This window comes from Hipposideros armiger, unplaced genomic scaffold, assembly GCF_001890085.2.
Source record: "Hipposideros armiger isolate ML-2016 unplaced genomic scaffold, ASM189008v1 scaffold_42, whole genome shotgun sequence".
Lineage (NCBI taxonomy): Eukaryota > Metazoa > Chordata > Mammalia > Chiroptera > Hipposideridae > Hipposideros > Hipposideros armiger.
The window spans coordinates 5,055,502-5,070,222 of record NW_017731392.1 but is presented as its reverse complement, the minus strand read 5'-3'; the positions used below and the strand labels follow the sequence as shown (position 1 = coordinate 5,070,222).

The window sequence follows — 14,721 nt, the reverse complement described above, 5'->3', positions numbered from 1 at the left end:
TGAAGCAGCGTCCTCCACAACTAGACTGAAGAACAAAAAAAAGACAGCACCTTGTCTGTTCCCCTTCCCCCAATTCCCCAGTGCTGTTCCCATTCCCCAATTCCCCAATTAAAAAAAAAAAAAAAAAAGGAAGACTCTAAGACCTTCTTATTTTACAGATAAGGAATCCAAAATGCAGAGAGTTACTTAAGTGATGTACTTGCTCAAAACCATACAGCCATAGTCATACTACTGTAGAACCTAGTGCTCTTGCTTCAGGGGTTTTCCCACTCCACGCCTAAGACGAAACTATTTTTACCTAAGAAAAATGTTTACCTAAGAAAAAACATGTGGTTATTTGTTAGTTGGCAAAAAAACAAAAGCTTGAGTATTTTTTGCCATTCCATCCTGTAGAATGTCATAATAAATGTAATGTTAATGACATATAAATTGTCATCACCCAAACCATTACACAGAAAAGCTGTAAATATACAGAAATTTTGAATAGACCAAACATAGTACAATTTAAATTCCGGAGAGAACAATCACTGTTCAATATTACAAAAATATTTTTTTGTGTTACTATTTTAGGAGTATATACAAAAAAGAAATTTTATGAACTAGATTCAACAGATTTTTTTTCAAGTGATCTATTATTTTTCAAGCAAAGATAAAGGTCTTTGCCTCAGTCAATTCTTGCAAACCTCCTACACAGTGTTTACTATTAATACTATTTCATTTAAGAAACTAAAATTAGTTCTCTCTATATATATCCCACAGCTGGTAAAATGTGAAGATAAAATTTGTACCCAGGTCTGCCTAAATCAAAGCCACATTTTATTATTATTGTTGTTGTATGCTCAAGTGTTTCCAGAATGGGCCTCAGAATGTGGTAAACAGTTGAGGAATTAAACTTCTGAATACAGAGTACATTTAACAACCTCTTCCATCCTATCAAAATACAATCTTTAAAAGGTTCACTCTTCAAGTTAATATCTGAAAAGTATGCATATTCATATCTAAAATTTTTATGTATTATGTGTTTCCTCTAGAAGTTCATCAAGTGTTTATGTAACCAGTGTTTTTTTTTAAAAAAAGAAAACAAATAGAAAAACCAATGCTTAACTTCAAGAAAGGCTGCATCTCAAGTTTTTAAAAAATTCATAAACAGACAAAAGCCAGGAGAGAGAAAACTGATTGAATTACACCAAAATAAAATTGGTTTATGGACTTAATATAAACAATGATGCAAGTAGAGCCAAAAATGTTCACTGAAAGCAAATTTTATTGAATATATTTCATTACTGAACTCTGCCTCATTAATTTCATTCTTTTAACTATGACCACCATTGTTTCTACCTCTTAAAGTCATTCTTATCTCCATGGATTCTGAAGGTGTATGTTTCCCCAGACTAATACATATATACATTTATTTTAAAAATTAATTCAGTTTACTTCTCAATTTGATGTATTTCCAAACATATCAATTTGTTTTATGTATACAAAAAGAGATAAAAAGAAACATAAAGGAAAGATGGAGATATATAGAGCAGGGAAGGAAGATGAATGAAAAGCTGTATCATGTAAAAGGGAGTTAGTTACTCATTCCTGAAAGACCATTCTTGGCAGAATCCTAGGCTGCATCATGAGACCAAACATCAGAAGATCCTGTGTATTCTGCCATCTGAGAGCGAGCATCCTCTCAGTATCAAGTTTTAAAGGGTGCTGCTTATTTCATAATCCAGTCACATATAACAGCAACAATATCATTATCATCACTGCTTATACTTCTGTTCTTGAGTCAGAGAAACCCGATATCGGCAGCAGCATGATTTAACAAGAGACCCTTCTTGCTTCTTACAAGTCTTTATTCTTTACCTTCTTTCTACTTGTAACTGGATATATATTCATATTCCTCAAAATAGTTGATTTTATCTGGATTACTTGTTAAAGAACATCTGACAAAAGTGGATTGGCTGACTTAGATACAATAATCACTAAAGATATTTTTACCTAAACATCTTCATATAGTTTTAAGAAATAATTTCTATTAAGTAATGTCTGAGAGGTAATACATAAACATTTATTAGTAAGTTAATAAGAACAAACATTCCACTTTTTCCAAAATAAAGTTTAAGTCCTCAGGAAAAGAAAAAAAAGACAGGTCGCCGGCAACAGCGTAGGCTGCAGTCCCCTGCTGCAGTAGGTTGCCATGGGCTAGTGTGTAGCCAGAAGCCACTGTGAGCGGCCGTCCAGAGGCCGGCGACTCATCTGCCTCGCCCGGGAAGAGCACAATGATGGTGCCAGCTTGGGCCAGTGAAGCAACATCCTCCACAACTAGACTGAAGAACAAAACAACAGCAACTTGTCTGTTCCCCTCCCCCAATTCCCCAATAAAATCTTTAAAAAAAAAAGGCAAAAACTGTCTGGGCGATCAATACCTCTGGTCCCTTGTCCTTGCTACAATGTCAATTTATTATCTATGTAACTACATTAGAATAGTCTTCTCCATTAATTTACATTCTCTTGCTTTTAAAATATCAAAATCTGTGACTAACTCAGTCTTAATAGTTTAACAGTCTTGACCAAAACAACTCATTGAGGTTGGACTGTCACCTATGTGACCTACTTAAAAAAAAGTCCCACAGATTGAAAGCTCCTGATAAGTCCTACCTAAAGCCTTTTCACTGATGTGGAAAATTCTAGTTTCTCTTCTCTGTCTTTCCCCCATTTATGAATTTACCCTTGCCTTTCACCAATAAAATGTGCTGATCTTTTATTTAAATGTTACATAAAATTAAACGGAAGTTCTTTGACTAAGGAGAAAGGGGCAAAGGAAATGTTATCTTCTACATAAGACTGTACATTGGTAGCCATGAGTCTTGACCCTGTTTTCAGTAGATAGATGTTGATTTCTGACTCTGTATATATGTATTTATTTTAACATGCCAAAATCTATTTTAATAAAAACTCCACAGTGAAAGGCTATACAGTAAATATATGAGTACAAACAACAATTGGTTGTACAAATCTCACATGGAAAATAGTGTTACCATGTTAATCATACTAATTGTTCTTTTAAAAAGTCAAAATAGCAAAATTCAAGTACCTCTCAAAATTTGTTGGAAATTAATCCATGTTTATTTGATTAAGTTATTTTTATCTTGACATATTCTCTTTCCAGAACAGAAATCAGATCTAAAGTATCTAACACAGTGTCATAAAAATATTACTGCTAAGAATAATTGTGCCATTTTCAGTAGGTAAACAATAAGTAAAATTTAGTACACTGACCATGGGACACAGGTGATATATTAGCTAAATCATTTTTAAAAGGATGTATTAGTTACATTAAACACTCATAGAAAAATGACCAGCTTAAAATTTTTTTCAGTAACTATTCCCAAAGATTTATGGACTTCTTAATGCCCATTCATAATTAAAGTATCATTTTAGTGTGATCAGATATGCCACTCAATATAAGTTAAAAACTCAGTCAGCTTCCTTACTAGCCGAATAAAAATTCACATAGCCTAACACATATAAGTATTTATATCATTAATCATGCAATAAAAAAGCCAAATTTCAACAGGCATATTTATAAACATTTATGGTCCTCTCGATTTTTATTCTGAGGTAAGGAGTTTCTCATTTTATTTTGATGGGAATGTCTCCCTATTATCTTTGTCACAACACTTTCCTGTATCTACTAATGAAGCATTTTGTCTAAGATCAGTGATATTTGAAATTACCAAAACAGTGTATCATTTAAAAATTTTGCCTAATCTCTCCTCCTTCTCAGAATTTACATACTACTCAGCAACTTCCCTTTCCACGTTTTAAAATATTTATTGCCAACTGCACCAAACCTAAGTCACAGTTAAAAGGTTAGAATTGAGAAGACATTTGGCTAAAATCCAGGAATCCTGAATCCTGACCTCAGTCTGCTTTATGCTTTGCCCCCCTCTTCATCCCCACTTGAGGTCTCTGGGAAGGATATGAATAGAAGAAAAGGCCAGCCCCTACACACTTTTACTTAAAGCTTTTGTTACCAATTTCAAAGTGCTCTGTGAACTAGGCTGGTCCACACGGAAGGCTCACCAAGCTTAAGACCTGGAATCACTCGGGTATCCTTTGCTGTCTTTCCTCTTCTAGGGCTATGCTCAAATCTCAGCCAATGGTGAAGAAAGGCCAGTCTAGAAACATATATGCAATAAAACTAAGCCAATGGAAACATTCAGCTCAGAAACCTTCTTAGCTCTGAACACCACTGACAAAACTAAAAAGTCAAGAAAAAGGAAAGACAAAACAGGACCACAATGCTGGAGAAGGGGGCAAGTCATTCTAGGCCAGGGAATTTAAAGAATAATTATGTTACCATTTATGGTGAGATTATGGGTAGAGAAACCAGAATTCTTTAATGTGATATAAATCAAGTATGCAATCAGTAGTTAGAAACAAAGAAAGAGAGGTAAACTTAGTGGAACCAAATAAGGCAGTCTAAAAGGAGGGTGTTGCTCTAATGTTCAAGATTAGAAAACACAGGTATTTGAACTTCAATCCTGGGTATACCAATCTTTAGCTGAGTAACCATGAATGAAATCCTTAATCTTTCAAAACCTGTTTCTTCACCTGTAAAACCGATATTAACATCAAAGGGCTCTCCTGTCTGGCACATAGTAAATGCAGAACATATGGCAGCTTTTAATAAACATTAATAAAACAAAAACTTGTCTTCTCCATATTTAGATATCATATTTCTTCAAATTTATAAACCACTTGCTAGGGATAGGAGGTGGGAAGAGGACATCAGTACAACACAAAAGATTGTAAAAAAGATTCAATACTAAATACGTCTCGGATTTGCTTCAAAATCATACAGTAGGAATGAAACAATGACCATTAGCTGATGTAGCTGGGTTTTCAGTGTACAGTTCTACTTTTCAGTATGCTTGAAGTTTTTCCAAATGAAAGATTTTTTTAAAATTCCATTCCCTTTAATATGATTGAACAAGAAAAATTCTGGCATCACTTCTAAATGGTGAATCTAAAAGATGGAAAGAAAGGAAAGAGAACAGCAGAATATCCCATGTAAATACCTACAAACAACCTAGAAAATATGCCTACATTGATTGAGATGAAAGGGAGTATTCAGGAAAAAGCTGAAAGAAAGAAAAAAAGAAAGAAAAACAGAAAGAAAATAGAGCAACAAACTGAAAAACAAGCAAGCAACAAACTGAACATGAACATGTCTTAATATAACTAATTCAACAATTTTTTCCTCTGCACACACTGTACACTTATTTTTAAAATTTGTATATACCAATAATTCTAAATGTACTAATACAGCATGTAGTTATATTCAATCGGATATGAATTCTGTTGTAAAATGAAATATATTTCTTTGTGGTAAATTCACATTTTCGTATGTGGGATTTTCTTTTACTAAGAAAGATATACCCTGTAGATACGTTCAAAATAAGGTTTTCTTCCACTTTGTTTTGTGGCTTTAGGAGAGGGAGAACATGCTTTCACCCTCTGGTAACCTTTAAAAAAGTCAACTAATACAAGAAATTACACAATAGTCATTTATTGATAATGATCACGATAAAATAAAATGATTCAGATTTTATGAAAAATAAGCTAATCATGACACTGACTAAGTAACAGTCACAGACTATTGAGTATTACCAATGAGAATGAAAATGCTCATCATACAAGTTTTTCCAATAATAATTCCCATGGGAAATAATACTGGTGTCAATTCTTCTAACCCAAAAAGTCTCGATGTGTATCAATTTAACAAAGATAGAAAACTATTATGTAATTTCATACAGCAATTTGACCAAGTTAAATTAAAAGTTTGCTTTTGGAAGAGTTTAGCTCTGTTTTACTTTTACCTGAGAAATTAAGTAAATGTTTCAAACATTAAAATATCATACCATGGGCTGGCCGAGTGGCTCAGTTGGTTAAGAGCTCGCTCAAGAGTGCGAGCTCTGAGCAACAGGGTCACCGGTTTGATTCACGGCCCAAGCTGAGCTGCCACTGAGCTGCCAACAGGTGGCAGGATGGCTCAGCTTAAAAAAAAAAAATCATACCATTATTTCTGTAGATAAGAGGGAAGCATTTATTCTAAGGGAAATCTCCTGATTGATTTAACAATAGTTATTACTCAATGTTTCCCAACTGAACGTTTTTAAATACTCATCTTTATCTTCCTACATTTCTAAATAAAGACAAAATAATGCATGTGAAACTTTCCTAAAATGTATAAAATGTGCTATGCAGATATACAATGGTGACACAATTAATAGGTTTTTCTGACACTTCCTGCTTTCTATATGTCAAGTCTTTTTATTCATTTATTCCCAAGTTACACTTATCAAAAATCTGAGACAATTTTGTTTCTAAATGATCCCCTTCAAATTCTGCAAAACAATTGTGATAGATAAACTGTTAATGATTAGAAGTTATAAGAAATACTCTTTTACTTCAAATACTACAGTTTTGTAATAGCATTTAATACAATTTAAGATACAACTGACTAGAATTTCTTTGTTCTCTTTAGTATGAAATGTCTTAAACATTCATTACTAGTTTCTCAATATCAAAATTTGAAATTAAGTCTAAATCACTGGTTACGTTCATATTTTTTTCCTTTTTAAAGAAATTTTATTGGGGAATAGTGTGTTTTTCCAGGACCCAAGTCAAGTAGTTGTTTCAATCTGGTGTGGAGGGCGCAGCTCCTAAGCCCACATGGGAATCGAACCAGCAACCTTGGTGTTATGAGCCTGCGAGCTAATCATCTGAGCTATCCGGCCACCCCCTTATTTTTTTCCTTTTAACCATTCCCTCTGAACATCTTGCTCTTACAATTCAAAAATACACATTACGCAAAACTGGACTTAGAACTCATTATAACAAAGGCACTCAACAAAAACTGGCTTTATACATATAACTTCCTTGGGCTGCATAACAGTGAATTCAGAAAACTGCTTAAGTATTACATCAAAAGAATACTTAATTCTCTTTAATAAAGATAAACGTAAACATGTAAGACAAAAGGAATAAAAACGAAACAAAATCATGAAACAATGTCAATCATCACTGTATCGCTTTCCTAACTTGCCCCTCACAGACAATCCATTATTTAAAGGATTCTCAGACTAACTGTGCCACCTACTTCATAAGATTCTTAATTTCATCCTTAGGACATCACTACACCTGACACTTTGTAACAGACCAAATCTAACCAACTCAAAACTCAGAGAAACTAAGACTAATGACAAAATTCAAAACAGTCTTTTGAAAAGTCGATTTTAGTTTAGGACCAGAAAAGAAACTCCTAGGGGACATACAGGTGATAAGCTTGCAAAGGTAGGTTGTAGGATCATATAATAATTTGCCATAAATATAACCTGTCAAATACCTGGGTTTTGCAAACATAAAAATGTAATCTTAAATTTCACAAGTACTGCTATTGTATAGATTTCTCGCTATTCAAACTTAGAAAAAGAACAGATTCAGATAAAATGTCTATATAGAAGTATCCCTCTCTACCCAAACCTTTATTTCCTATCCAAAACTCAGGGATAGAAAAGGTTGGAATAATGTAGTTTGACATAGTATCTGAACTTGATGTGAACTTCATTTGAGAAAAAGGCAGGAATTTAGGGCAGACAGGTGGCTCCGCTGGTTAAGAGCACATGCTCTGAACAAGGTTGTAGGTTCGATTCCTGCATGGGATGGTGGGCTGCGCCCTCCACAACTAGACTGAAGGGCAGCGACTTGATTTGGAGCTGATGGGTCCTGGAAAAATACGCTTTACCCAATAAAAATGAAAAAACAAAAAGAAATGCAGGAATTTTGAAGATCTGGATACCAAAATATATCTGTGTTGTTACACAACTCCATCAAATAACTAATAATTTTAATAATTCATAGAAAAGAATTTTTAAGGAAGCCTTTCCTGAGTAATTCCAGTTCACTCTGATCACTCCACAACTATATCCATTATTCCCTTCATAAGCTACATCAGGTCCTTGAATAATGTTGCTCGGCTCATTGTCATTTCATTTTTATAATGCTGATGAGATGTCATAGGAACTTAACTCGTTTATATCAATTAGCCTATGGCAAAACTGGTTTCCTTATCCATCAGTTTACTTAAAGTCACAGAACCAACCTATCAACGCCCTTAAGTGAAGACTTTACTGCATATTTCAGTTTACCTTCTGGTCTGTAATTATTCTCAAATTGAGGGTATTATGAGAAAAAAATGTTTGCAAATCACAGACTGATGTGGGTCTAGTATCCAGAATATACTCAAACTCAACAAAAGACAAATAACTCAATTTAAAAATAGGATAGGGATGTGAACACACATTTCTCCGAAGATACACAAATGGTCAACAAACATGAAAAGATGCTTAACATCACTGGTCATTAGGGAAATGCAAATCAAAACCATAATGAGATACCACTTCATACCTATCCAATAGGATAGTTATAATCTAAAAGACAGACAATAGCAAGTGTTAACAAGAGTGTGGAGAGGTCCAGCCGAGTAGCTCAGTTGGTTAAGAGCTCGCACAAGAGTTTCAGCTCTGAGCAACAGCGGTTCAATTCCCAGCCTGAGCTGAGCTGCTTGCTGCTGAGCTGCCAACAGGTGGCAGGGTGGCTCACCTAAAAATAAAAAGAAAAAAGACTGTGGAGAAACTGAATCCTCACACATTGTTGGTGGGCGTGTAAAATACCGCAGCCAAGTTGGAAAAGTTAGGCAGTTCCTCAAAAAGTTAAAACATAGTTACCACGTGACCCAGCAATTCCACTCCTATGTGCATACAAGAGAAGTGAAAACAAATGTCCACACAAATAATGCTGCTAATGTTCACAGCAGCATTATTTATAATAGGTGAAAAGTAGAAACAACCACAATATCTGTCAACTCATGAATGGATAAACAAAGCATAGTATATGTCCATTCAATGCAATCTTTAGCTATCAAAAGCAATAAAGAGCTGATACATACTACAACATGGATGAATCTTGAAAACATGCTAAGAAGCCAGAAACAAAAGGGCAAATACTGCATAATTACATTTATATTAAATGTCCAGAATAGGCAAATCTACAGAAAGAAGATTAAGGGTTGCCAAGGGCTGGGTCACAGGATGAATGAGAAATGACTGCTAATGGGTATGGAGTTTCTTCTGAGGGGTAATGAAAGAGTTCTATAATAAGATATTGACGTTTGCACAATCTTGTGAATAAACTAAAAACCACTGAATTGTATACTTTAAAGGAGTGAATTTTATGGCATGTGAATTATATCTCAATTTAAAAAAAGAAAAATTCAGGATACAGAGCATTGTACTTGGGATACTTCCTATATACAAGAGACATTAATAGGAACTAATAGTTCACAATGAAATTATCCCAAAAGTAATGGGCAAGTGTAAGAAATAGTTTTTAAAAAACTGTTTTAATATTGCGAGTAGAAGATAATCTGGAGGGTAGTGATGGTAAATTTTCAACTTCAAACTACAAAAAAATAAAAGCTTTGTTTATTCACATCCACCCAATATCTAGATTCCATACAGCAAATGGGTAGGATATAAAGAAAATAAGAATAAATCAAGAAGTTCATGGGCCGGCCGAGTGGCGCGATGGTTAAGAACTCGCTTGGGATGCCAGAGGGCCCCGGTTCGGATCCCACATATGAGGGCCAGTGACACTGCCCTCCACAGCTAAGATGCTGAACGACAGCTCAACCTGGAGCTGGGCTGCCATGAGTCGCCGGCGACGGCGTAGGCTGCACTCCCTGTGGCAGTGGGTTGCCATGGGCTACCGTGTGTAGCCAGCAGCCAGCGTGAGCGGCCAGCAGCCGCAGTGAGCGGCCGTCCAGAAGCCGGCGACTGATCTGCCTCGCCAGAGAAGAGCGCAATGATGGTGCCAACTTGGGCCAGTGAAGCAACATCCTCCACAACTAGATTGAAGAACAAAAGGACAGCAACTTGTCTGTTCCCCTTCCCCCAATTCCCCAGCGCTGTTCCCATCCCCCCAATTCCCCAATAAAAATCTTAAAAAAAAAAAAAAAAGAAGTTCAGAGGCCAGCCGAATGGCTCAGTTGGTTAAAAGTTGGCTTAAGAGTGTGGGCTCTGAGCAATAGGGCTGCCGATTCGATTCTCACATGGGCCAGTGACGCTGCGCCCGAGCTGAGCTGCCAACAGGTGGCAGGATGTCTCAGCTGGTGTAACAAGACTGCCTGTTTGATGGTGGGCTATGCCCACCTGCAACTAAGACTGAACTCCGCACCTTGAGCTGAGCTGCCACCTGGATGGCTCATTGGATAGAGCGTGCGCTCTTAACAACAAGGCTGCTGGTTGACTCCTTCATGGGATGGTGGCTACGCCCACCTGTAACTAAGCTTGAACACAGCACCTTGAGCTTAGAGGCCACAAGCTAGGCAACTGGCACCCTCCACAATGAAGACTGAAGAACAACTTGACTGGTCCCCTTCCCCAATTCCCCAACGCTGTTCCCCTCCCCCAATTCCCCAATAAAATCTTTAAGAAAAAACCCCCCAGAAGTTCAGAGGCACATCAAAACAAATCAAGCCCCAAGTGCTGAGCTTCCAGGCTCAGTTTGCAAACCAAGAAAGAAAACCAATTTCATTATTTTATATATACCTTTATCTGCCACAGAAAATACTTTTTGACTGTTTCCAAATACCAAACCCAATCTCTAAAGATGAAAATTTTCCAATACTAAGGGTAGTCAAAGAATATGCCATTGATTTTAGGCAATTCCAAAAACAGGTTTTGTGCAATGGAATAACATACAGCCTCCAAACAAGCTTATATTTAGAAGAAACACTGTCATGGATGACAATATTGACCCTGTAAAAGTTATTTAAAAAGCAATCACTGTCATTATTGTAGAATTCCACAATGGAATCCTTAAATAAAGGAAACGTTACTTTCCTGAGCTACGGGGCGAAATGCGTTGCAAACTGCAAGTTGCCTAACAAAGAGACTCCACTTTGTAACCTACATTAGAAAATCCTACAACCTACATTTGCAAACATATCACCTACACATCCCCTACAAGAATCATGGATTAGTTTAAACAGACAACTCATTCTTGTCCTTTTCCATTTGTGCTCATTTGTTTTTCATGACAGGAATGCCTTTTCCATATTCATCAAAATGAAGCAAAAACCTGCCAATTTCTTCATGAAGCCTTCCTTCATCATCTCAAGAGATTTCTTTCATTTCAAAACACCTCTAGCACTGGCTTGCACCATCGTAAGGCACATTTTGCCTTGTACTGTAACTGAATACACTATATTTTCTCTAAGGACTAAAAGCTCCTGAAGATTAGGGCAGCTTCCCCAAAATCTTTGTTTGCCCACAGTGCTAGGTACAAGGCAGATGCTTAATAAATATTTAAATGAAGTACCTACCTAACTGCCTTTTGTTCCGAAAAACAGCACTACTAAACAAACAAGTAGCTAAGTGATCAGGAAAGTACTCAGAAGTGGCAAGTCCCTATAGACAGTGAACATCTAATTCTCACTCTGGAAGAAATTTCAGGTCATCCTGGGTAGTCCCATAAGGCTAAAAAAAATAGCATTATTCAGATGCTTCCTAAAATTGCTCCAGCTATAAGCACATCTGAGGAAATTAGGTCAAGTTGAAACAATTCTAAGTCAAAAAGACTCATCTTGCTATCCTTCTTCAGTCAAGTCAGAGCTAAGATGAAATCACCACAACTTTCCCCAAATCAGGAAGAGCTTGAGAAGCAGCCAAGCAATAGGTTACATCACACCAGGCAGCAGAGAGAATCTCAATCTTCCTGGAATCTGGACTGATCATCATTGTCCCAGAGGACACCTCAATAATCACCTGATGACCAAATATTCATCTTGATCATAATCACTGTCTGAATCTGCTACTAACTCCAATTCAACTAAAACCTAATAACAGAAACTCCAATACCTCCACCTCTATCTACCTCAACTTCCACAATCTAGATATGGTCTTCCCGCTTCTCTCCGCCAAAAAAGTAGAAGGGAGAATTAGATTTTGGAAATGAGAATTCATTTTTAATCCATACTGCTGTAAGTTAAACATCCATTTAGAAACCAAATGACTGCAAAGCATTAAGATAAATCAGTCAACAGAATCAAATACAAGGTTACTGTTCAGAACCAATCCCATTAAGATAAATGATTACATCTGCTAGTGACAAACAACATACATAGTTGTCATCTGGACTGTATGTAAGAATCATTGCCAGCCCTTTTAAATACAGAAAGTTAACACTACAATTGATTTCCTTAGAATTCTCCTCTCAAAGCACAAAATTACATATAATAAAAGAGAAAATATGAGACCCAATTGATTTTAGTTGGGAGACTATCAACTATATATTACTGCTCAGATTAAAATGCTGCTCTGCACTCTGGACTCTAAATATCTCCTGAACTTTACTACCTTGAAAGTGGAAATTTGGAGTTAAAGGTACGCTTTAAGAAAACTGATCACCAGATTAATATCCTCCTTCAAAAAATGAATCTGAAGTTTGATATTCAATTCAGATTATTTACAGGACTTACTAGTCATTTTAAAAAAACCAAACAAAACCCTGTCAAGCAGTAACTAACCACTAACACTAGCAATGACTAATAAAAACGGGGCCTGAGGCAAAAGGCAAGAATTCAAAGCAAACAATTAAAATAAGATAAACAACCCATCAAAACCATCTAAACTAAAGCAACAGTGACTTAAGAAATCTACAGGATTATAGTCATCAATTTCAAAATCATTTAAAATTGAAAAAGTCCTACTAAAAAAACCCAATCACCAAAAAAGTGAAGCAAATGCTAAAACTAAGAAGTCTTCAAAATAATTTCAGGATTTTATATTAACTCACAATTCTGAAAACTCATAAATTCCACGCTTCTCAAAACTTAAATGCCTTTTATAAGCTCTCTTATATGACTGTTACAAATAATACATAATTCAAAAAGTGCTTAAGCAGACATAACAAACATTTCAGCAAATGTATGATAGGTTTGAAAGAATAAAATGAGCAGAGACAGAGCACAGCAAATAACTGATCCCAAAAGCTGATTCCCGTAGGGTAGCGCTGGGCTTGGATTGGCAAGAGGGAAATTTTACAATATATCCACAAGACAAATTACACCAAAAAACTGACTCATCCTTTTATTATTTACACAAGCATATGTTCTTAAATATACTTTTAACCTTTGGACAAAGTGATATGATCAGATACCTTAAAGCATTGTTGCTTATATTAATGTTGATGTTAGTCTAAATCTTTAAAATCCACATACATTTTTACAACGAAACACTGCAGAAATGGAAAGGCTTATATCCTCTAAGTAAAGGTTACCTTATTTTTGACTTGTTTGAAGTTTCAGTTTTGCTTTATAATCTATTATAGAAAAACATCCCTTGTGGGACATTGTAAAGGGCATACCCTCCTGTCAAGCCAGAAAGCTCAAACACAAAGACACTGAGCGAACCAAGTGCTGTAATTCTTCCAAACTGAGCCTCTCCAACACCCCCTCCACCCTTCCCCCCAACAGATATGTCTATTAAATCAGTGTCTGTTCTCCCCCTCGCACAACAAAGAGAACTTCTCACCGCATGAAATTGCCGCTGAATGGACACCAGAAAGCAGGATTTGCATAATTCCTCCAACGAATCCCTGTCGGGAAGGAGGGGATGAGGGGGCCAAGAGAACGGACAGAATCTCCTACATTCTGTTGGGGAAACCTGGTTCCCAAGACTATTCCCCACGGGTGGGGAGGGGGCTGGAATTCTGGACCTCCCCGAGGACTGGGCGTGGGGGACCGAGGACGACGAGAACGCATTTCCCCACACATCAGCAGCACCGAAGCAAAGATGGGGAAATAACAATACTGGAGGACAGGAGAGTAATAAGACACAAGGATGGACTGGGGCTAGGGGGCGGCGGGCGGAGCGGAGACACCACACGGGCCACTTACTTTTTGGAGGGGGGTTAAATATATGAGTTAAGCCCTTATAGTCCCGCCGGCCGCCGCACAGAGGGAAACGGGACCTTGGGAGAGAAAAACAGACAAAACACATAGTGTAAGAGGCGCAGCTCGGCCCCCCGGCCCCTCCCGGAGCGGCCCCCCGTCCACACTCCCTTCTGCCCACGGGGAAAAAAGCCACCCGGGGCGGCCCAAGGTCCGGGAGGCGGGGGGCGGACTAGGCTCTCGGCGAGGCGGCGGCTCCGGAAAATCCCCCAGGAGGGGACAAGAGCGACGTGTCTTCTCGGTCGGACCCGGTCCCACCCCCCCACCTTCCTCCCCGCCGCGCACACACACCGAACACAAATACACACACACCGACCCGAGCGTCGAGGATTAACTCCCCGGCCGCCGCCGCCGCCGCCCGCAGAGGAAGTGCAGCCGCTGCCCCCCGCGGCCATGACACCCCACTTGGCTTGGTCAGGCGGACCCGGGGCCTGTGACAGCTCCGGCTCCCTCCGCCCCCATCTCCACCTCACGCCTCGCACACGCCCGAACGCCCGGCGCCCGCCGCTGCTGCGCGTGGGGGAGGGGCGGCGCGGGACGGGGAAGGCGCCGGTCAGAGCGGAGGACAGAGCTGAGCCAAAGGCCCAGCACCCGCCCCGGACCCGCGGCGGCGCCCCCAGTCGAGAGGCAGCACCGCGGGGCCAACC

General features: G+C 38.1%; 1 protein-coding gene across 8 annotated transcripts in view; it reads right to left on the bottom strand.

Annotated features, from left to right (window-relative positions):
• Positions 1-14,721, bottom strand: part of LCOR (ligand dependent nuclear receptor corepressor) — a 144,118-nt gene that overhangs the window by 128,744 nt on the left and 653 nt on the right. For 4 of the 8 annotated variants that reach the window (XM_019639037.1, XM_019639038.1, XM_019639039.1 and 1 more), the window contains exons 1-2: positions 14,387-14,557; positions 14,021-14,094 (exon numbers count right to left, since the gene is read on the bottom strand). In XM_019639037.1, coding sequence (XP_019494582.1) covers positions 14,021-14,094; positions 14,387-14,469 — 157 coding nt within the window. In that variant the 5' untranslated portion in view covers positions 14,470-14,557. Of the gene's footprint in view, positions 1-14,020; positions 14,095-14,386; positions 14,558-14,721 lie in introns of those variants that run through there. The other 4 variants (XM_019639040.1, XM_019639045.1, XM_019639041.1 and 1 more) reach the window with 1 other exon arrangement.